Raw genomic sequence first — 25,245 nt, 5'->3', positions numbered from 1 at the left:
AACTCATTTGGGCACATCAAATCCTCTACTAGCGGAACTTTGGGCTATTCGCACAGCCGTGGAATCTTTGGGGGACATGCACTTCCCAAAGGTAGTCATTGAGAGCGACTCAGCCGAGGCGATAACAGCAATTAACGGGAAAGGGAGCTCAGTCAATCCGTATTTAGAGATGGTCCGGGTCATTCGCCGGGGGATCCCAGTGACGATGGAGGTTCGCTTTGATCATGTTCATTGAGAGGCTAATTCGTTGGCCGATTGTCTAGCTAAGGCAGCTCATGTTTTTAGCTTCGGGACTCAGGTGTTACACTATCCCATGGCAGAGTGTCGTAGTTTTCTTGCTCAGGATGTAGATGAGGTCAGAGCGTCTCTTAGCGTTCCTGTGGTTTTTTCGCTTTCGGGGCAATGCCCTCCATGTTAAAAAAAACACTCATGAGTTTTTAGTATTAAAACTAGGGTTGAACATGGGTCGGGTAAATCCAATGAACCCGTCCAATCCAATCTGATCCAATAGAAAAAATGCGGGTTGGATCAGACAATCTGGTTAGCCGGATGGATTTTACTACAACCCAACCAAGTTCGGATCGGATTTCGGATTCAGTTCAAATCCATCAAACCCAACCCAGAATCCATACATATAATAATAATTTTTATAATTTTACTCATACTTGAAGTGCTAGTGTCAGAGTGATGACTTTTTGAAACTTTGAGACTTAAGTATTTGTAGTTATTTGTCATATTTGAACTTAGAGTATTTGTTCGTAGTTATTTGTTACATGTTTATATATAGTTATTTAGCATGTTGGAGACATCTAAGTTCTCAGTGTCATGGCATGACATTTAGTGTTGTTTTTCACTTTTTAGATACTATTTATATTATATTGTTTCATGTCATTTGAGGAAAAATTTATTATGATCATCTAAAAACTTGTGCATAGTTACACCAAGCCATTTTGACCCACTATAACAGGTTATTTTAAAAAAAATCAAAATAGATATTTTCTTAATTAAACATTTATCTTTAATTAATTTCAAAAAAAAAAATATTTATCCTTAGTCTTATCATATTTCTTAATCATAAGATTTATCATTAATCTTGTCATTTTTCACCTAGAAATTCATCTTCAACATTCAATTTCTTCATCATTCAGAAAGAAGTGGGAAAACTCATACCCAAAAATTGAACCAAAAGGAAATATCAAATTATTTCTTTTTACTGGACCAGAGAGTTAACCGGAAGGGAAGATTAATATCCAGAACCACCCAGAAATTGATGGGAATTGAGTTTGGTGCCCCACCCCTTAGGCTTTGCACCCCACTTTATTAAATACGGAATTTAAAGTTCCGTATCAATACGGAAAATAAAATTCCGTATCTATTTTAGTATATAATGAGTGGTTGAAAATGTGACACGCATGCTTAAATACAGTACGGAATTTTAAGTTCCGTATTCAATAGGGAGAATACGGAATTTTAAATTCCGTATTTGATAAAGTGGGGTGCCAAGCCCCATAGGTGGGGTGCCAAACCCAACTCCCGAAATTGATATCCAAACCCAACCCAGGAACACAACACTGTGAAACCCAAAACATACCCAGAAATTGAACCATAAATCCCACTCCCTCCAACTCCACCTCTTCTTCGTGTGTACTGCCAATTAATTAATTGATTTGTGAAAAGCAAAGGGAAAGTATTGAGCCTCGTAAAAGACAGATAAAGCAAAAGAATTCTTGTCTAATCTCTGAAACAATGAATTTCATTTGTAAACATTTTTCATATGTAACCCTTTTGGTCCCTTCATCACATGTTACCATTTTTCATTTGAAAACATCATCTTCTTCCTGGTGGGGGAAAATCCCACCGGGAATTCTTCTAATCCGAGGCAAAGATTGGAACCTCCAAATTGGGGGAAATCGGTGTGGCTCTCAGGATGTACCCTAGATCTACGATTGTCCTCACGATAGGGATGATGGGGAGTGGAATTTTTGTGGGGCTTTTTGGAATGTTCATGAGTTTTGGTTTTTTCTATTGACGCAGATGATTGCGGGCTTGTTACAGGCGACGGGTTGGCTGTCGGTGGTGGCGGTGATTGGGATCTGGTTTGGGAAGAGGAAGAGGAAGAGGGGGCTTATAATGGGGGTTTGAAACACGCACACCTCTGTTTATTTGTTCTCGGCTGCGTTTCTTTGATTAATCAAGGGGATGAAGTGACTCATGGGAGCAAAAATGGTGGTGGGGGTGCTTCTAGGAAGACCTTAGGGCTTGATGAAGATTTCATTTAGGGAACGAACCAGATCTCACCGCCGCCGGCAGAAGACATGTCAACCTCTTCCTTTCTTTTCTTTTTAGCCCAGATCTACAGCACCATAGCCCAAATTTGAAGCGCCTCTGTGTCCGGCGCTTTGCATGTGGGCGGGGGAGAGTATATGTCATTTATGTGGTATTATTTCTATAATTTTTTGTGTCTTTTTCATGCTATTTAGTATTATAACATATATAATACTTTTTATAACTTTTTCTGAATTTATAATAATTTTTGCAACAATTTTTAATATTTCAGATATATTATTATTTTAATATAGTGACCCAATAAATCCATCCAACCCAATCCAAACTTCGTCGGGTTGGTTCGGATCGGGTCCGAAGACGAAATTCGTGAAATCCAACCCAACCCAACCCAGCCAATTTTGATCGGTTCGGATTTTATTTTGACCAAAATCCATCCAACCCAACCCATGTGCACCCCTAATTAAAACTCATTTCTTCAAAACTGTGTCTCCTAAACGCAAAAACCCTCATTGTTTCCACTTGAAACACACCAAACCACCATGGTCGTAGCTATGGCAAGAGCGCTCTCTCGCTCCTCCCTCCGCCTCGCACTCAACCTTCCTTCCCGCCGCCTCCTCTCATCATCCTCCTCGGCCATGATCCTCGCCCGCCGCCTCCCTTCGGCACCTCCGTTCCCCGCCTCCCGCTTCACTGATGTCCGGTTCAACTCGGAGCTGACTACGGGAAGCCCGTCGAGCATCAGCGAGAAGCCAGCGGCGGAGATGCCGCCGCTGTTTCCAGGTTGCGACTACAACCATTGGCTCATCATCATGGACAAGCCCGGTGGAGAGGGTGCTACCAAAAAACAAATGATCGATTGCTACATTAAAACCCTCGCTAAAGTTGTTGGCAGGTTAGATCTCATTCCCTTATTCTTGTTCTTCATTTTATGACAGTGATTATGACTTTTCAAGGTATGCAAAACCCTAAGTTGTTGGGTATTATTTTTTTTATATATATATATATATATATATATATTGTTGTGAGCATTGAATATTTACTTCATTTTTAAAAAGTGTGTTGGGTGTCGCTGGGAGATTGACAATTTTCAATTGTTTCTTTATTGGATGTTTTCAATTCTATTGGTTTGTTGGTGTTGGTGTTGTCTAAGTCACATTTTCTTCTTGGTTTTCAGTGAAGAGGAAGCTAAGAAGAGGATTTACAGTATTTCCTGTGAGAAGTACCTTGGATTTGGATGCGAGATTGATGAGGAGACATCTGATAAGCTGGATGGTTTGTGATGGAAGTGCTGTATACCTTAGTAATTCTATTTGTTGCAATTGTGTTTGATCTTTCTTTTTCCATGTGAATAGGGAAGGCTGGAATTATGTTTGTTCTCCCAGATTCATATGTTGATCCTGAATACAAAGACTATGGTGGTGAGGGTCTATGGATCTGTCTTTGAACTTCCATTTCTCTCTCTTTTTCATATTTCATGTTTGTACAGAGACGGTTTTTCTTGCAACACTTGAATAATGGGATTGGTTTTTGGTGATATATAATTTATAATTTACTTTTCTAAGTTTCAAGTTGGGATTCTCCTGGAAATACAAAAAAAGGAAAGGTTAACCGCTAACTCTCTAACAGGTTTGGTAGAGAAGTGAGAGATAGAGAAGAGAGAAGATGAGTAGAGAGAAGGTGTGAGAAATAGGGTTGATTTATAAGTTGTTTGGTATCATAGAAAGAGAAGAGAAAGAATAAGGTGATAATAGAAAATGAATAAAGAAAAAAATTAATTTTTATTTAAAGACTTTTTGATCCATATATGCAATTCCCATTGCTGCTCTTAATAACTACCATAGGGGTATATAAGGAAACCAAAAAATTCAACACAGTCGACATCCAATGTCTTCGTATTTTGAAGAGAGGTGAAAAAGTTCGTGGGACCTGACACCATCTCTCTTCTATGCATAAGGTTGAACCAAATGAAGGTAGGTTCCTTCTCTCTTCCCAATCTCCATCTTCACTATCTCTTTACAAACTACCTGCTACCAAGCAGAGTGTAAGTGTCCTATCCATATTGGTTAGGAAAACTAGTGTGAGAGGCATGGTTAAGCTGAGAGTTTGAGTGCTAGCTGCTACCCGACATAGTGGAATGTCGAATGAGGTTTGTTGTTTCAATTTAATTTGTTCTCTTAAAAAATGACAATCCATCTTCAACAAGCTAGACTGTCTTACTAGTATGGACTTAAATCAAATGTCTCTCTTTAACTGTTCTGTGCTTCATATATTTCTTGGAGATGAAACATTTATCTATTGTCAACCTTTATATATAGCCTTTGTAAGGTTAAACTATATGGAGGTGCATGTTATGAATTAGAAAGTTGCAGTCTGCTACATACATTTTAGCACGAAATCCATATCAGTATCTCCGGAAAGCTATCCCATTACCCATGAAAAGTTTAAAGCCTGTTTAAATTGTGGCTGTACTTGTTTTATAGAGAAAATTCTGCCTTTTATCCTAGTCCTTCTTGGCATGGCTAATAGTCGTTCCAGGTAATTTCTAGCTTTGAATGTTAATGTACATAATAGAGTTTCTCTCCTATCTGGTTCTGATGCTTCACCAATCATGTGATATAGTTGTGTTTACACCTCGTATTAAACATGTATGTCAAAGGAAGAATAAGAGAGCTGTTAATGGGTGGGGTACTGGGTGTAAGGCTTGCATGAGAGTCTCAGCTAGTTGTTACATTGTAAGGCAGTTAGGAGCTGTAACTGACTTACTTATAAAGGGAAGTTACAGTTGTTAGAAGGGTATTCAATTAGAATCATTCTGGTTAGTGGAGAGTTCTAGCCTCTCGAATGTCCAGAGTATACTTGTACTTCTCTACTAGTTCATAACAGAAAACCATTCTTTCTACTCTCCTTTCCTTAATTCTTGTATAATACCTATCAACATGATATTGCTGAATCATTGGAGTTGATACATTAAACCTGATAGTATCCCCTTACAATTGATCCTTCATTAGTTAGTTCTCTAGTTCCTTTTTTCCTGTTTGATAGATCAGAGGTCCAATATTTCTTTGTACAAGTTGAAACTTTCTCCATTCAAAATTATGCTCTCACTGTTGAGGTCATTCATATTTTATTTTCCCGTACTATAGATATTTAATTTTACTGGTTTTTTCTAGCTCATTTTCATTATCAGTTAATAATTCTAGGGACTTGCATTCGGCTGTGGATAATGACAGCCACTTCGGATATTATTGTTGTATTTTGCTACTTGTAATTTTTGAATCTTTTATACCAATACAAATGGGAATATCATAATAATCTGATAGATAAATGATAACGTTTTATTATGATCACAACAACTCATTCTCACTCTAATGTATTTTCACTCTTTTAATTTAAAATTTGTGTTGTTGGTGCAGGTGAACTGTTTGTGAATGGAGCGATCGTACAGAGGCCACCTGAAAGACAGAAAAGGTTGGACAGAAACAAACAACCAGAAAGACGTCACGAAAGATACAATGATAAAACAAGGAAGTGAAGGAGCAATTGGAAGGGAATGGAGCCTGAGCTTTTGTTTGCATGCCTAAAATAAATTAGTTTGAAGTTCTTGTGGTCAATGAATATGCTTGGATATATGTTAGTTTCAGTGTAGACGGACGCAAAGTCCTTTTAGATTTCTGAAACTCCTATGAATTGACATGAAAGTTCATGCATTTTGCACTTGGTATCGAAACATTTACTAGGTTTGTAGTTAAATTGAACCAATATCATATATTATATATTTTTATTCCTTGTCATTATTCCTATGAAAAGAATGTTGAACATGAAGCATGTCTATTGCTACTTACAATTTGCTCGGCCTTTTTGGTTTTGCCACTTGCCTAGTAAAAATCAGTTACTACGAACGCTATTTCTAATTTCCATGGTTTTATCACCAAAGATGAATAAAAATCGTCAAATTTGTTGGAGGACCAATGGTCAGGTTTTACTTGACGTAATAGGTGCTGCTAATAGCCTAATACCAAAACCAAAATACCAAATAATGGCAAAACAACATTTTGCTTCACAGCAATTATTTCACGGCCTTTTATTCTTTAAGCAAACAATAGTGAGTGTCTTTGCTCAATGAATATGGCTATGCTTCGATACCCGTTGGTTCTAGTATTAACAGACGTGAAGTTCTTTTAGATTTTTGGAACTCTTCTCATGAATTGAGATAGAAATTTGTTTATTTTACACTCAACCGATTTCGAAACATTTACCAGGTTGTAGTTAAATTGAACCAACATCATATATCTTTATTCTATCATTATTTCTTTGAAAAAAATGTTGAACATGAAGGATTTCTATTGCTACTTACAATTTGCACGACCCTTTTGGTGTTGCTAATCCATAATATATAAATTCAGGGAACATTCGAAGGAGCTTGATATCCTATGTGGCACTCAGGTTTGGCCTTAAGCCCCAAAAATCTGACATGACATAAATAGTTCTCCTTCTAAATTCCTCTCTTCATTTCTCATTCCTCTCTTCATTATGGAGTTTTGCATTCTTTCCAATCTCCCAAGCCCCACTGATGCTTCTATTTCCATTTTCCCATGATGGCTCATTCATTATGTCTGATAACTATTGTTTTTTAAATAATTTTTAAATTAAAAATTAAAAGAGAAAAACTTACTTGATATGAATTGCTTTGATTTTTTAAATAATAATATTATGTTTCAGTTTTTACTTGATAAGGACAACTGAAGCCTCGCCGCCGGGAAAAAGTAGCGTCGTCGAGCAGGAGAACCTCAAATCGCAACAGAGTAAGCAAGGTACAACAGACCAGAGCACGAAGAGTGAATGGATCTTGGGGCTGACCTCGAGCCGCCACTGCCCAAATCGGCTACTGCCACCGCCTTGAGGGGGCTAGGGGCTCATGATCCTTAGCAGCTTCGAACGAGAGAGGCAACAACAAGAAATACCAAGAGAAAAGTCAAATCAATATATTTTTCCCCTGGATAATATGGCTTTATTTAATTACTATTTTTGAAATAATTTTAAAAATACGAAATATAATTTCAGTCTTTTCAATTTTTATATTTTAAGTTTTTGTTTTTGTAATCAAGTAGTCATAAAAAACATTTTATTTAAATATTTTATTTCGTTGAAATATAAAAGGAGAAGTGAGAGAAGGGCACTGTGGACATTTTAAAAATATAAGATCAGGCACACACATTGCAGGCTCAACGTTGAGGTCATTTCATTCTCGCTTTGTTCACTGCCGCTACTATCGTCCCAAACCTCACTCTTCAGGTTCACTCTCTTCTCTTCTCTTCTCTTCTCTCTCTTCGTCTCTGTTGTTGGTGGCAATTTTCGTTTTGGAATTTTAGGTTTTGGCTTCCTTTGATTTAGGGTATCGGGTTTGTATGGTATCGCGGGTTTTAGAGGGAAGCATAAACCTTAGGTTAGTTAATGCAATTTGAGTTTATCATGTTAAGATCATGTAGTTGCAATTTCCAACTGGGAAATATACCTGCATGATGTGCTTTCTGAATATTGTATGTAGCTTGAGGTGACTGAATAACGCAAGAGATTGGTTTTAAAGTGGTTAAACAAGAGAAAGACACTCACACCAGCATATATTATTCTTTTTAATGTGTTCGGGATACGTTGGTGGTCCTCCCAACGACTTTACCGCTTCGATCTTGTGACCTCCTCGGACCTCGGGGATCTAACTTGTCCACCATTACTATTCTTGTTATACTGTTATAGAATGAAGCCTTTGAATAACATGACTTCTGTTTATGTGGAAGTGGAAGTAAACCTGACTATATGTACCACTTTCTAGAGAATGGAGCCATATGAGGAACAAGTGTATATATTATATTGTAGTCATTTTTTAGTTAATATTTTCTTCATGATACACTTAGAAGAAATTAATGAACTTATTAATGCTTGTACCTTGCAGTTATTTTATATGAATTGTTGCAATATAAACATATATGTGGTTCATTGTTTTTACTTTTTATGTTTTTTCCTCTCAGGATATGGTATAACCTATCTTGGTTCATTGTTCATCGATGCTCTCTTTAATCTCTTATCACGAAGGTGTTCAATTACTTCTTTGATTTTTCTACATCATACAAGATGAGTAGATCTGATGATTTGAAGGAGAAGCATGGAAAAAGTAATTGGCTTTCTGTGAATAATTATGACGAACAGAGTGCAGCTCGTACAAGGCCAATTAGTTTTGAGGAGATTATGCTTAGAAGAAGAAACAAAAAATTGGTTGAAAATGTAAAAGACCATGCTGGGGAAGCATGCAATATATCACCTGAAGGATCTTCAGAGAAAATTGCTGATCATTTTGAGTCTCCAAAAATCACCAAGCGTGATGAAAGTTCATCCTTTGGTATGGAGAGAGATACTATGGAGGCACCAGTTAAAGTGGGTTCTAGAAAGAAGGTTGAGAGCGGCTGTATAAAGGAAGAGGATATAACTGAAAGGAGAGACAGAGAAAAAAATATCTTTGAGACCAAATCAAGTGCTGGATTAAATAATAGAGCCAGGATAACTAGGGAAAATACTGGAAAAGAGATTTGTGGTCGGAGAAAGAATGAGCGAATTAGTGATAATTCTGAGTATAAAGCTGGAAATAAGCATTCAAGAGATTCAGTTAATAAAGATAGTAATCCAGAAATAGATAGACCAAAATCTGAAAGGAAAATAAAGGAAAAGAACCACGTTGGAGAGGGTGATAATCCTAATGAGTATTATACCGGAAGGAAGCATGAAAAAGATAGACATTATAGGCGGAAAGTGGAAAAGCGGTTAAGCAATGATACCGAAGAAGTACCTGAAAAGAAGCACCGTAGAGATTCAGATAAGGATAAGCATGTAGAGGGTAGAGCAAAATATGAAAGAGAAATAAAAAGAAAGTATAGAAATGGAGATGATGAAACTCAGCAGAGGAATGATAAGCATGTAGAGGGTAGAGCAAGATATGAAAGAGAAATCAAAAGAAAGTTTCGAAATGGAGATGACGAAACTCAGGAAAGGAGTGCAAAAAGGAAACAAGATATTGCAAAACATCACAACCCACACATTTATGAGAAGAAGGACAGGGGGGAAAAGGTGAAGTCGCATTATGAAGAATCAACTGCGAAGCGGAAACGGTCTAGAAGTCAGGAGCGTGCGGACAGAAGAAGGTCCCGCTCATTTTCACCGAAGCCACACAGAAATACTTATCATGATGGAGAGCATAAAGAGATGTCTACGCCTTCTCTGAAAGATGGTTCTAGAAAAAAACATTCTGATGTCGGTAGAAATAGAGTATCAACTAATGGCTCAAGTGGTCTCCATCATCGACATGACAGCTCTACTAGTGGACTCGGTGGCTATTCACCAAGGAAGAGGAAAAGTGAAGCCGCTGTTAGGACTCCTTCCCCATCTAAGCATTCTATTGAGAAGAAGCGGGCTGGATGGGATCTTCCCCCTCTACAGACAAATAATCCTTCTCCAGCCTTTGTTTCTTCTGTTGTGTTATCCAATGTGCATGATGTGGCTTCAGCTTCTTCTCTGAATCTATCTAATGTAAAACTGCCAATGTCTTTTTTGAATGATATATCAACTGGGAAGAAGGCCAACATCGATTCTGTCCAACTGACGCAAGCTACCCGGCCTATGAGAAGGCTTTATCTTGAGAATCTACCAGCTTCAGCCTCTGAGAAAGCTGTAATGGATGGCTTCAATAATGTCTTGCTATCTGTTGGTGTACATCATATCCAACAAGCTCAACCGTGTATCAGCTGCACTGTGAGTTTGTAGCGCAAAATGTGAAAATTTAGTTTTTACCCCTATGATGCAATGGGTTTGAGTTGTTTGTTTCATGTATTCAATGCAGTTGCATAAAGATAGAGGTCAAGCAATTGTGGAATTCCTTACAGCTGAGGATGCATCAGCTGCTCTTTCTTTTGATGGCAGTGTACTGTGTGGCTCTGTTGTGAAAATTAGACGCCCTAAAGACTACGTTGATGTTGCAGTAAGAATGAAAATCTTATCCATCCCTTCATTCTTCTATCTTTATCATATATCTGTTAATATAATAGCTATAATTAGTGTTTGATATTTTCCTCTTCTTGAATTCAGTTTTTGTTTTGTTTTGTATTACATTCTAGCATTTCATCTACTTAAATTAATTGATTTACTCAAAATACTTTGCAACTCTTTATAAAAATATTTGAGATGAAAATTGTTGTACCATTTATTTTGCTTATCCGTACCTGCCTGCCTCTTGGAATAATCTTTTTCCATTTTTTTTTTGAAATTGGTTTCCTTACTGATGTTGTGATGATAGTGATGTTTTAATTTGAAATTGCTGAATTCCATTTATTATGCTTGTGCATTCTTCTATGTTTTTTATTATATCTGTAGGTTTTTAAATTTATGGCATGGTCAATCTAGCTTTTGTTTGAAATATATAATTAATCCTTTAACATGCACTTATGGACTCATCTGGTTATTGTTAATCTGAAGAAAATTTTCCTATAAAAAAGGGAAATGAAATATATTCAGCCCTGTCCATTTGGCTTAATTTCTTATGTTTATCTGACACAGTTACACTGGTTGACTTCATTAATACAGTTACATGTTTATCTTACACAGTTACACTGGTTGACTTCATTAATACAGATACCTGGTAGTTCTTCCATAGGATGATGAAAAATAAGCTTTATATCTATGAAGCTCACACACAGATATGGACATCAGACATGACACAAATACTGATAGATAGACTCAAACAATGTCCAAAATATAGGATGCCAGAGTACAACACTATATAGTTATACACATGCGCTTGTGCAGGTCAAGTGAAATTAAAATTGGGCTAGGTGACTAAAGATCTAAGTTGAGAATCATGATTTATGTATTCACATTTTGAAGACAACTTTCTGTTACATTTTCCTTATGATAAATTGATAATGACCTTCTCAAGAAATATTAAGGCGTCATTATACAACGTAATTACTTTACCTCTTGACAAAAAGATTCCAAGACTAGCAAATTGGATTATGCAAGACTAGCAAATGGGTCTGATGTTTTGTAACTTCTAAGTTCTAACTGTCTTATAAATATTGATAGGAACTGATTTTTACTTAATACTGATAAGAAATAGCTCCCGAGTTCATACAATGGAGCATTGGAGATTAGAGAATGAGAGAGATTAGAGAATGAGAATCTCCCTCATGATTTCACTGAAAACAATAAATATAGAAACACAGATTTTTGAGGGTCTGCCCACCTCCTTTTTCAGAGAGCCCCTAAACCATCACACAATTTTTTGCTTTACTCATCTCCATGCTGTTCACATTTATCTCACTCCCCCAAATCGAATCCCCTCCTCTCATCATTTTTCATTCTCATCGGGACATTCTATTATACTCGTTAAACAGATGCGCTCATTCTTTTCTTCCTAAGTGCTACCTTGTTGCACAGGCCTTAGTATTAGGGGTATATCAATTTTTTGTGCGCATTCTGACTTGTCTGACCATTGAATCATTGGATGTTATGTTGTCATACTACTTAGATCCTTAGATCTATCTTGTATTTAAAACTCCTGAATTAATTTCGTCCTGGTTGCCAAAATGCAGTTTAATCTGTCAAAATTGTTTTGAAGGACTGTATTAATGGTGCCGATTTCTTAGAGAAGGCTCTACTTTTCTGATTTGAGTTATATTTTAATATTTATAACTTTCAAAGTATAAATCTTCTGTGAAGGTTGTGTACTAATCAGTTCCCACCTAGTTCAAATACAAGTCCCATTATGGATTGAGACCTTCCAAACATGATCTGATATTTAGGAGTGTAACTGCTGATCCTCATAACCTTCAGCAGGCCAATTGCACTCAATGGCTCAGACCGGATCTTTATGGGAAACGACCAGTGTTCTTAGTTCATCTGTTGGTTTCTTGGACATTTGGAAAATAAATTCACATTGTTCATAAGCAAAGTCTATAACAGCTTCTGTAGTAGCTTCAAGAGATTTATAATTCACATGGAGTGATCTGTTTGTTCCATTTTATGTGATATTTTCTGACCATAGTATTGGAATCTTTTAAATAGGATGTTTATATGGTGTATATCGTAATACACATTCTGGATGGTGATGAAGCTGACTCCTAATTAAGAAGACTTTCGAGTGTGTTGACAAGTTTGATGCGTTACCAGGATTTAGCTGGGCAATGTTTCAGGGTTATTGTTCTAGGCTGCTGTGACAATGCTATTTATGATCTCATGCTTTGTTTGTTATATCGAGTTCAGCATGTAAGTGCTATGGGAAGTTATTTCTGAGTTTCTTTTGTCACTCATGGTTCCTATGTCTGCTTTTTTTTCTTTTCCTTGGGATTCTAATTTAACTTATGTCCAATATCCTCAGGCTTGAACATTTGGACTATGTGAATGTTGACAATGTGTCATTCTTAATAAACTTAGATGAGGTTCGTCTTACTAAAAAGGGGTGAGGTGTACTCACCATTCTTGGCTCAATATATTCTTCCCTCTCACATAAAAAATTTGTGCCTGGGTATTGGTAACTTAGCATACAGCACAGACATTGCTTAAAGAAAGAAATTTGCTTAATTTGGAGTAGTCGATTTTAACATATTAGTATGTTCAAAATATTCATCTAAGTGGTTGTTTTTTCATAGTAGTCGATTTTAACATATTAATTGAACGTGTTTTGCGGAATGATAGTGTCAGAAACTGTCCTCTGGTTTTTCATCCTTATATGGCATCCTTTGTGAGGCTGTATAGACATGTGTAATCTAATCTCTGAAGGTTGATCTAGTCTGATAGTGATTATGTGCTTTTTTATGATAACAAGAGCACTTGATTTTACAGCAGAAGCAAGTCTCTTGCAGGGAGTTGCCATATAATTTTATGACAAAAAAATGAGATCCTTTTGGTTAAGTTTTATAGAGGACTCAGTTTTTTGTCTTAAATCCCTGGTTCTTTATGATGTCACTTTGATGCTATGCAGGTCACATCTGGACTACCTTAGACAAAATAAAGTATACAATGTTTGAAACATTCTTTATTTTTCTTTTATGCTATTGCTATGTTATTTTGTACTATGTTATGTGACTGCTTATGATATTAAAGAGATTTGATTTATGGTAACACTTTGATGAAATACGATTACTTGAGGTGGTACATAATTATCTTGAATTCATGAACTCTTTCCCTTTTCCTTAGTCACATGGAAACAATAGAGAAACATATTTTTCTCCACCAGTTTCTGATATCTGAGGACCTCTCAGGAGGAGTCTGTTCTCGGAAAAAGAATCCATTTTTCATGTGCAGCTTCTTGAATGTATAATATAGTGCTTACATAGGTGGTGGTTACACATTTCTGATTTCAGTAAGATGATGTTGAAAGGATTTTGTATTTGTGGCTAATCTTTTTTGTTTTTCTTTTTACATGTTTGTTTGCCTTCTTGCATTTGTTTCTCACATGATCTATAAAAGCAAGGTTAATGCCAACTGATCTCTTTGACATTTTTATTCTATAACTCAGTTATTTCAAACTAATGTCATCTGTAAGCTTTGGAATTCTTAGGTTTTTATGAACCCCAAAGTAAAATTGAAAGAAGGTTGAATGAACGGTAGAACGAACAAGAATGAACCTTTATTACTAAATGACATCTGAACATAAAAGGAGAGAATTCTTCTCCAAAGGGGTTCCCCCTTCACAAAGGGGTTCCCCCTTTCACACAAACTAATTCTCTGAATGAATCTTTCTATCCATAATTCCAAATTTCCCCTTTTTTTGTAATTGAAATTCCCACTAATCAACTGTTAATAGTTATTATAAGGGTTTATGTATATTGGCTTGGCCCATATGTATTTTGTACATAAGAGTTAGTTTATTGAGAGTATATTGGTTTGGCCCATATGTATTTTGTACTGCATTGTACTTCATTCTTAACCCAGTAATATATATTAGGGAGACTATACCTAGCAGATCATCCCGTTACAGTTTACCCTTCTATCATTCTTTCCTACTGTTTCTCTCTTTACACGGTACAGAGTCTAAGGCCAACCTTTTAGGGATTTATAGACAGTTGCAGCAACTAACTCTTGTGCGCAACAAACAAAGGAATATAAGAGGAAAGGAGGACGAGGGACACTGGAGAGGGGGGTTTGTAAAGAATAAAAGTGAAACTGCAAAGACCGTGGCTTGTTTGATTACAGTTTTAGTTTTCTGTATTTAAAAACAGTTTTTAGAATCATTTTTTGAAAATAGTTTTTCAAAAAAAAGAAGAAAAAAATTGTCTGAATGAGATGTTTTCCAAGTTCCAACATAAAAAATTGTAATTTGAAAACTAAAAACAGAAACATCTTTGAGCTGTTCTGATATTTTAGTTTTAAAAACTTAAAACAAGGACTGTTTTCAAAATCCGTTTTTGAAAGCATGTTGTGACAACCAAGTTTTAAATTTTATAGTTTTTAAAAACAGAAAACAGTTTTCAAAAACTCTAAACAAACAAGCCCACCCTTTCTTGCTGAACTTGTGAACTTGGTAGTGAACTTGCGAGTTTACCCGAGTTTACTTGAGTTCACCAGATTTTAATAGAAAACGAGTTTGCATGCGATTTAACTCGATTTTGTCACCTAGGATCGTATACTCGTATAGTTTTAGGAGTTAAAACTAGTGTTTAACGACCATGACTAGCTTCCTCATGTGAATGACAATCAGCGGCTCTAGTTGTGTTGGGGGCACGACCAGACACCATATAACCTGAATCCTCCATGGCTTCCACTGCTTAACTTTTCCTTGATCTCCTCTACATAATCTCATCTTCAGGCCATCTCTATCATTGAGCACTAATTGGGGGCTGACAGTTAGTTAAACCAGCCCGAAGCTTCTAGCTGAAGCTTTCACATGCTATAAATATAGCTTCTCTCTTGTAGTCAGTGTGAATGAATAATACTCGGTATTTGCGTTCAGTTTCTATTTTTCTTCTCTGTTAGTTTTTTATCATCATGGAAATGAAATCTGAACATAAATGGAGAGTTGTCCTCCAAGGGTTTCCCCTTCACAAAGGGCTTACCCTTACACAAAATATCTAATTCTCTGAATGAATCTTTCAGTCCTTATTTGCCATATTTAACTATCTGATATCCCCTTTTACTAACTACACAAACTAATGCTAATAACTTTGCCTCTTCTTTATTCTGCCCTAACAAAGGTATATTGTGATTATCATCCATGTAGCAGGTTTTCAGACAATTGCTATTTTCATGCAGACTGTTGAACCTGAAGGATCAGTGGAGGATTCTGTCAGAATTAGTGATGTTGTAATTGATTCACCTAACAAGGTATGCTTGCAAAACAATTTAAAGTTGATATTTTGCTACGTGTAAGTGTCAAGCTGAATGTGGAACTTGGACCTTTCTCATGAAGTAACCTTGTTGATTTTTTATTTATTGTTTCTTGACTTCATAGCTTTAAGTGTATTCTGATTTTAGACCTTTTGATAAGGACTTCCATCCATATGGCTGAATTTTTCTGCTCATGGTTGATACTCTTTGGTTTAATTATCTTTGCTAATTGTAGTAACTTGTGCTTTGAGCTATAAGTTTTGGTCAATTAACTTCATCTATTGATTGTATCTTTTATATTGTGGCAGATCTTCATTGGTGGGCTTTCAAAACATCTATCTTCAGATATGGTAATTATTAATAAAATGAGAAACCCCTCCTCTTATTTTAAAAATATAACCTTATATGTCCTGTTAATGTTTTTTGGTCCTTTCACCTTTATAGTAACCAGACGTGTATACTTTACCATCCAGTGACTAAGACTTGTTTTTATGTTCTATGTTTCTTTCTCTAGCTTGTTGAGATTGCTGGTGCATTTGGATCTTTGAAGGCTTACCACTTTGAGACTGAGGGCAGCAATAGATCATGTGCATTTCTCGAGGTATGGTGCATTTTGTTCTTATCAATCTTGTAGTTGCTCTTTAATATTACCTATGGAGGAGTGCTAGGTATGTACACACACTTTTGAGCATACTCTACTATTTGTATTTTTTAAAATGTCAACATACTTTTGCCTCCTGAATTGATCACATTTTAAATAATGTGTTTAGTTTATGGAATGTGAACCAATTATAAAAGGTGTGTTGAAGAGTGTTCAAAAGAGTGTGTTGTTACTTGTTAGCCTTTTTCTTTTCTAAATAAAGAGTACAATGATTAACACTTACCCCACCTGCCTAACTTGAGTGAAACCCATGTGAGTTACGGGTTCATTCCTTACAGGGGAAGACCAACTACACACTTTTTTAAACACTTATAATAAATTTTTTATAATGGGTGAAGTTCATGTTGGTCCCACCAAATAGAGTGAGTGACTTCCAGGTTCCAGCAAATTAGGAGTGGAAAGGACCCACACGATTTAGTAGATTTTGCATGAATTTGACCTCATTTTTGTTGAAAACAGTATTTTTCTAGCATTCCTTTTCCTTTTTTATTTGTTTAAAGGGTGAAGTTGTGATATTAGCTATTTTATGTGTTCTTCATGTGTAAAGGTTTGTTTTTCTAGTTCTATCCATTTCATTTTTTCTAGAATTTTCCCATCTTTTGTGAACTCTTCAACAATATGACGCTAACTCTTATGCTTATCTCTAATAATTTACGAGTCAGTCTCAGACTAGTCCCAAGAAAATAAGAAATATTTTTCTTCTACCCGGGTTGTGGGTTGGGGGAGGCATGTTGCCCGGAAAAAGAATTTTTATTCCACTGCTGAGGTGGCCTGACTCTTTAATGCGTCTTTTTCTGTTATTAATTAACACAGTCATTTAAGATGCTGATTCTTATTCATCCTTTTCCCAAGCCTATTGGATGATATTATGAAAACTAATCAATAATTGGACCATTCATTGTACTTCCAACAGACAAACTAGTCAATCGAAAGGAGCTTCTGACTTTTGGTTGATTTACATCTGTGCAAACGGTTTTATACTTTTATGTATTCTGCCTATTTTTCGTGTTACATATTGAAACCACTGTTGAAATTGTACGGGTTTAGCCTTTTAGGTATGGAAATAAGACAATGAGAGAATAAAATAATATTGATATTGCTGTATTTAATGATGTTGGAAAAAGAAACAATCCCTATCTCAGTACTAAACTCCTAATCCTAATTAAATAACGATACAAATCATGATATATAAGGAAAAAGGAAACCAATACTAAGAGAAAATTAGAAGGCATTGACTAAATCAGTATCTGTTACACAAATGAGAATTCTTATATGTAATAGGTGTCAAATAAAACGATAAATAGTTACCCACATTACCATATTTACATAAAAATGTACAGCACAAAATTAACTCCTAAGCACTGTATTTACATTATTTCTAACCATTACTTTGATGTTTAGCTTTATTGGGTATATTTGGCCATAGAGCCTATATATAGACCTTCCAAGTAAACTCTTATCTGGGTTTTGATGCTTGAGTAAAATGTAGGTTTTCTTTAGAAAATATTTGAATGAGTCATAGGAGTACTCTGCACCTAACTGAGTACATAAGGTTTTTCAGGGAAGCCCCATGCCAAGAGAAGCATTCTTGGGTTTTATAGTCTATATTATTGCATCTGGAAAATCCTTGGGGCGTCACTACATTTGGGACTAACACTTTGTACTATCGATAAAGGATGACGGTGGTGGTGCCAGTAAAGTCCACTATCAAAGATGAACTGAGAAGGTGCCTGAAGGAAAACAGGACAATAGGGAGTTAATCAGAAGGAAGAAAATAATCATGTAAATGATGGCATTATTACAATAATTGATGGGTTAGATGAATCAACCAGAGTAAACTTAGAGATAAAGAAAGAAACAGTCTGCAATTGTATTGATTGAAAAAGGAAATACAAGGTAACAGAGAATAAAGAAAGTGTTGATAATGGATATTATCAACCCCAAAAGCACTAACGGCTTCCCTCTCACTAGTGTGAGCCTATTTCTCTTCTCTCTCTATAACAGAAAAATAATGATCTATCATGATGATTCCTCATTCTACTCTCCCTCTTATATCCTAACAAACTTAATATTCCCCTCCTCAAATATCTGCCAGCTCAGCCTCTTGTAGAACCTTCCCACGCTTCCTCTTGTAAACTCTCCAAACCTTGGGCTTCTGATTGTTCACATCTAGGCCCACATCCTTGCTATCATCTAGGGCCGTTTCATTACTGAGTTTTCTATCAATAATGTTCCAGACGTTATTGAACTTGACAATGGAAGAGTGAGGGGATGGATCATGAAGGATAGTAGTGCTCTGGTAGCATACTAAAATCATAGGGTTTTAGCCATTTAGTTCTAAAATGAGGAAAAGAAGACACTAGAATAATAAAATTATATTGATAATGGTGTATTGAATATATTGCGGAAGATAAAACACATCTCTATTAATATGAATACTAGACTCCGAATCATAATTAAATAAGGAAACAAAGCATTACATAGTTGGTCATATGAAAAAAGAAAGTTGTAAGAGATGATCCAATCTATTTTATTTTATGATAGAATAATGATATAATTAGTATTTTGGATTTTAGATTTTGGATATTCTAACAACCACTTACTAAGCCACTCTATGTTAACTTTTGGTGGGAGTAACCCATTAGGTGCAGAGGATTTGTGATAGAACCTGATTTTTATTGATAGAAAACCCTAATTCCCAATTGGAAACTAGGGAGAGATACAAGAGAAAGGGATACCAAACACCCTTCCAAGCCTAAGAGAGAACCACTTCTCTCTCTAACCCAATTCCTAAACTGAACAACAAGATGGCTAATGTTCTCTAACCCTTTCTTATTTATAGGCAACAAGCCTTACTAACCCTCTTAACTAACTATCTAATTATATGATAACTCCCTCACTTAACTAACTAACCCCTAACCTTGAGTTCATATCAATACTCCCCCCATGAAAATTCACCTTGTCCTCAAGGTGAAGGACAAAAATACAAGCAATCTAAATGAACAGCTACGCCAAAGAACCAATGGTGACTACACATATTCCACCTGGATCCCATAGCATGTAACATAATAGCCAAGTTGTGCTTGAACCACGTTGCAGCTCCCCTGTCCTCCAAGTCAGAATATGGAACTCAGCACCTAGGAAGCCCCAGTTTTGAAATTCAGCATCTAATTCAACAAAAGCATGAGGTTGACATGGCGTAGCGCATAGCTGCCAGTGAAGCAAAAATGCTGGAACTGAATACCACTCTATCCTATAGCTTTGGTCCTTTTGGAAAAATAAAGCCGTGTGTGGTTTGTTGATCCAAACCCCAGAATCGCTGAAATAGATTTTGCCGTTGTCAATGGACCTTTGAAGTAGCAAGCCAAGATATTCTTCAAAAACTAGCAATTCCAAGCTGATATTCCTCACCCCATGTTTATACACAGAACTAGCTTCAACCACTGTCATTACCATGGCCATATCATGAATCCAAATTGCATTATACACCCCAATTGCATGTCCAGAACCAATTTCATGCCTAATCTGAACCAATTTCCACCTCAACCAATTGCTCTCAGTGCCTATGAAATCCCAGATACTGAATCCCAGTGTATGAGGAACAACAACTGAATACTTTGTAAAGTCTAGAACTCGGTACAACTCCAAGCTATTAGCAACAAGCAGTAATTGGGAAAACAATTCATGGGTGGAATTAGACCCTCTTCGATGCTGGCTCTTAATGCCCCAATTGAAACTTGGGAAGCTAAATACTACCAGAGATGCTTCTTCTACAATATCGCATAATACAGGAAGAACTTGTGCTTGGCGCAATCTTGCAACAAAAATATTTGCATACCTTGTTCCATTCTCATAAAAGGATCTGATGAAAAATGGGAACACCACCACCATCTCCAGGCTAGTCCATGCTACTGTAAATGGGTTGAAGTCCCTCTTTCCCTTCTCATAAACAATTCTGATAAAAGTTCCCAGCATCACCACCTTCGTCTCACTAAACCTTGCCTTTATAGATGCATTGATGTCCCTGCACCAGCCTAATTCCAACGCACAAGGCCTTGGCTGATTAGAGACGCACTTCCTGGCCCAAGTCATCTGGTATCCAGCTTCATTGTGACAATAACCATTTATTCCTCCACTAATTTGGGCCCAATCATCAGTATGGCCCAATTCCTCAAATCTGATATTTGGGCTTGGCCCATTAGGATTGTAAGTCCAAACCTTGACCCCTGCCCTCTCTGTGTTCCTCCATCCCAGCCTTCTGTGCGTTTTCCCTTCCCACTCAGCATGACCAACCAGCAACGGAAGAACCTCACCGCAGCCAACCGATAAATCCGGCGGTTCCGGCGGTGGCAGATTTCCATCCGGCGGCCTACAAGGATATGGGTTCAACAACCTTGACGCCAGTCTTCTGCTCCACTCCGATGAACCTCCCTCATGCAGCAATCGGACTGCGTGATCAGATGGTATCGGTGGCAGCCATTGGAACAAGCCCATCACCATCAACGGAAAACCAAGACTTGGTGGTTCACCAATGAAATCCCAGCCACCATGGTGCGTCAGCTTCAGCGAAAATCGCTCAATCGCCACCGTCGACGATGCTCGTTCGTCGCTCAACGCACGTTCTTGCTCTGTTTTTGTTGCAACTCGTTCTTTCTCCTCCGCCCTTGTTTCCGATTCACCCTCTGTTGCAAGATCTTGTTTCTGAATCACTTCTACCGCCGTGGTGTCATGATTCACATTCTCCGGCGTCGCCTCTGCTTCAGAGGTTTCGTTTCCCTCTGCCTCTGATGCAAACTCCGATCCTGTCCTTTCTTGTGCGACGAAAATGGTGTTCTGAATAATCTCAGAAAGAGAATGAAATTCATAGGATTGTACCTCTATCCGGATTTCTTCCTTCAATCCCTTCAAGAAAGTGTCTTTCACAAATTCTGGATCAATTTCTCTGAGAGCACCCACGTACTTCTCAAAATCTTTCACATAATCTTCCACCGTTTCATCTTGCTTCAGAGAAAGAAGCAACTCAAATGGATTCTGAATCTTTGATGGCTGAAACCTCCTCACCACTGCAATCTTGAACCCTTCCCATGATGGATTCGAATTACAACGTTTCCACCATTGAAACCAGGTAAGAGCTCTTCCTTTTAAAGCCTCCATTGAAGCCTGCAACTTCTCTTCTTCTGAAACTCCTCGCAGCACAACCTCCAAACGCTGTATCCATTCCAGAGCTTCATCTCCACCCAAAATTGGAATTTCCTCTGAAATTCTCAGCTTGCTCTTTGTCTCTTCCATGCGTAGATTTGAAGTTCAGGCACCAAGATCCGTGCTCTGATACCAATGATAGAACCTGATTTTTATTGATAGAAAACCCTAATTCCCAATTGGAAACTAGGGAGAGATACAAGAGAAAGGGATACCAAACACCCTTCCAAGCCTAAGAGAGAACCACTTCTCTCTCTAACCCAATTCCTAAACTGAACAACAAGATGGCTAATGTTCTCTAACCCTTTCTTATTTATAGGCAACAAGCCTTACTAACCCTCTTAACTAACTATCTAATTATATGATAACTCCCTCACTTAACTAACTAACCCCTAACCTTGAGTTCCTATCAATTTGATTTTTCTAAAGTGAGGGACGCATCTTAAAGGAAAAGGTGTAATTTTATATAATCTTTGATTGGAAAGTCAAGTGAGTATATTGTAACAACTTAAAATCTTTAATATACATGTAATGTATTTTACAACAATATCTCTGAACTATTGATTTTTCAATTAATGGTTATAAATTATAATATGCACTTCCCTCCTAAAGTGCAACCTCATTTTCGAGGAGCTGAATTCAAGTGCTATATTATGAACAACTGGATGGATTGATGGTTTAAATTTTATAATTTTGGCGTAATATGGTTCTTCTGCATTAGGTCACTTATCAGCTCCAAAAGTTATTACTCTTTCTTTCCAGTTTCTTTTCCCAATTCTGTGATTTAACCATCTGAAAGCAAATAGGTGCCCTGTTATTTAATTTTGGTTCTTATTTTGTTCGTTTATTTTATTTTGTTTTTTGTTGCAGTCTCTATTTTGTTTTACTGAGCACTAATTTGAGCAACCTGTTTCAGTATGTAGATCAATCTGTTACCATCAAAGCTTGTGCTGGTTTGAATGGTATGAAGCTGGGAGGGGAAGTCCTAACAGTTGTTCAGGCTATGCCTGATGCATCATCCTTGGTAACTATGCCATCCGCTCATCCCTGTAGTTTCGTTCTAATCCTTGGATGTGGTTTCTTGATTGCCTTCAAATTGTATCCATAATATTTTATATTCTGGCTTACTGGGCATGGGTACTTAATGAAATAAAAAATGTTTCAGGAAAATGGTGATAAACCACCATCTTATGGGGTTCCAGAACATGCAAAGCCACTGCTCAGAAAGCCAACAGAAGTACTAGAGATTAAAAATGTGGTATGATATTTTTGATTTAGCATTTACGAACCTATTTTATGTTTTCGTTCAGTTTCAGTGGACTTTTTCTTATTCCCCTTTCCAGAGGAATTGTTTGCTGTAAATAAAGCTTTTTGATTGTAAAAGGGCTCATTTTGCATGATTTGAATTCAATCCTTAAAAGAAAAATTGCTCTACCAAGTATTCTTTAGTTTCAATTAGAAATAGTTGTAGCCACTAGCCTGTATTTGATCCACATTTTAATCTTGATGGGTTTTTGTTATGCATGAATCATTTTTTTTGGGGGGGGGGGGGTAAAAAGACTGAACTATTTGCCTAATGGGGGCCATAGCTTGGAAGTAGTATATTCTAGAAGAGTTCAGACACTAGGTCAGCATGAGTAGGGTTCTGAGGTGGAAACATAGTTATGAAGAGGTGAGGACCATGTGACAAGGGATAATATGGGTAAATGAGAAAAGAGAAGTTAATTTTCGTTCCTTGAGAGTATTCGGCTTGTTAGCTGGGCAGGGATCTCTGCGAGGAGCATTGTTTTTGATATCCGTGTTTTCTTCTAGGTCTTTGTTTTCTTTCATTGGATAACGCAGTACAATTCTGTTATGTCTCTATCAGTTTTCATATTAAAAGGTGCATTTGACTTGTAAAAATATTTATTGTGGCCCTTGTTTATTATGTTAAGCTTTGGGACAAATAATACTTGTGTTCTTAATAATATTGTTAGTTTGATATTTTGATAATTACTTTTTGAATTCCATGTTTAATATGACTAGTTTGCAGTGGAGTCTATTTTGTCTCTGTCTGACATGGCAATTGAAGATATTTTGGAGGATGTACGATTGGAATGTGCAAGGTCATTAAGAGTTCTTTTTTCTTTTTTCTTTTCTGGAACCATTCTTAAAATTGAAGTCTATAGACATTTGTTGTATGAATTCCTTATTATCTTGCAGGTTTGGGACCATTAAATCAATTAATGTAGTGAAGTATAGAAGTGATGAGCATTTAGCAACTAAATCAGAAGAATGTGAAGTTACAAACGAAGTAGATTCTAAAGAAGCTTCTCAAGATGCAATGTGTGTCAATGCAGAATCTAGTTTTCCTGAAAAGGCTGCATGCGCCATTTCCAATGAAGCAAGTGGAGTGGAGTTCTATTATGACAAAGAGCTGGGAGAAGATCAAGTTAATGATAGAAGTAGTAGCATTAATGTTGATAAAAATGCTGATGATATTTTTGACAATGCGTCATGCCAAAAAGAACAGCTTGTGAGTGACAAAACAGTTGAAAATGCAGGCCATGAGAGCATACAAAGTAGTATCATTCAGGAATGTCCTGATCACCTGGATACACCCAATGATGTGCCAGAGTTACATGAAATGGTTGCTAACGATATTGATGTGGATATTGAAAACAAGATGGAGGGTGGCAATATGAACTTGAAAAACACGGTTTGTCCACTTCAGGAAGTCTCTTCTGAACGTCATAACAGTTCAGAATTAGTTGGTTCCAGAAAAGGCATTGACAAGGAAGATGATATTTGTGGTCATGTATTTGAACCCGGTTCCGTTCTTGTTGAGTACGGAAGAGCTGAAGCATGTCGTTTGGCAGCTCATTGTTTGCATGGGCGTTTATTTGATGGCAGAATGGTGACAGTGGAGTATATTGCTCAGAGTCTGTATAGAGCAAGGTTTACCAAATGAGTATTACATGGTTGTGCAAGAATGAATTGATTCATCAGTTGATCTGATTGGTTATGTCGACATGCTTGCTGGCGTATAAAATCTGTTGGACGATGAGGTTCTTGAAGTGCATTTGGATTGGGAAAAAGCATAATTTAGCAATTTCAACATGAGAAAAATGCAGCTTACATCAAGTATGGAGCTGCAGACGACTGGTGAAGATTTGTTTTTTTTTTTCTTCTCATGGGGCATATGATTGAAGTTTTTCTTGCACCGAATAATTTTGTTGTTTAAGCGAGTTGGTGGTGGCCTGGTGCTATTTGGAGTTATTCTTTATACAAGGTTATGCTGCATTACAAACTGGTTGTTGTATCGTAGTATGCTAGATGCTGATTACATTACAGGGTCATACTAGTACTAGCTAGCTTTCAAGAACCATTACTTTTTACAACCTCTATTAATTTAGGCTTAAATAAGTTTTTGATCCCTAACCTTTACCAAATGCTTGGTTTTCGTCCCTCGCCGGAGCAAAGGTGGGTTTTAGTCCCTAACCTTTGCCACAAAATTTGGTTTTGGTCCCTCCGGAGCTCTGGGTCAACGCCGGAGCTCCGGTGGCTCATGTGGCATGGCCACGTGGGGTTTATGAGGCCACATGGAATTTTTTATTTTTTTAAACCTCATAATTAAAACTCTTAAACCCTTCTTCCCATTCACAAAAAAACCCTTAAAAAATCCTAATTAAATTCTTCTGCAATAGATTATTCCCTTCCCTATACACAGATCCTCCACCTCCGTAAACAACAAATTC

At 36.9% G+C, this 25,245-nt stretch overlaps 2 protein-coding genes across 2 annotated transcripts; both read left to right on the top strand.

Annotated features, from left to right (window-relative positions):
- The first annotated feature begins 2,634 nt into the window (after nt 1–2,634).
- On the top strand, nt 2,635–6,077 carry LOC130722945 (multiple organellar RNA editing factor 2, chloroplastic-like). The gene is made up of 4 exons (XM_057573843.1): nt 2,635–3,178; nt 3,461–3,558; nt 3,639–3,704; nt 5,700–6,077. The coding sequence occupies exons 1-4, from the start codon at nt 2,826–2,828 to the stop codon at nt 5,816–5,818; spliced, it is 636 nt and encodes a 211-aa protein (XP_057429826.1). The 5' UTR covers nt 2,635–2,825; the 3' UTR covers nt 5,819–6,077.
- Nucleotides 6,078–7,466: 1,389 nt separating this feature from the next.
- Nucleotides 7,467–24,939, top strand: LOC130723334 (uncharacterized). Its single transcript, XM_057574335.1, has 10 exons — nt 7,467–7,578; nt 8,310–10,080; nt 10,169–10,306; nt 15,574–15,645; nt 15,957–15,998; nt 16,163–16,249; nt 22,425–22,532; nt 22,674–22,766; nt 23,534–23,613; nt 23,711–24,939. Exons 2-10 carry the CDS (start codon nt 8,413–8,415, stop codon nt 24,456–24,458), a joined length of 3,036 nt encoding a protein of 1,011 aa, XP_057430318.1. The 5' UTR covers nt 7,467–7,578; nt 8,310–8,412; the 3' UTR covers nt 24,459–24,939.
- Nucleotides 24,940–25,245: the final 306 nt, after the last annotated feature.

Source organism: Lotus japonicus, chromosome 6, assembly GCF_012489685.1.
Source record: "Lotus japonicus ecotype B-129 chromosome 6, LjGifu_v1.2".
NCBI classification, from domain to species: Eukaryota; Viridiplantae; Streptophyta; class Magnoliopsida; order Fabales; family Fabaceae; genus Lotus; species Lotus japonicus.
Note: the sequence above shows the minus strand (reverse complement) of the source record. Positions and strands in the feature narration are given on the sequence as shown.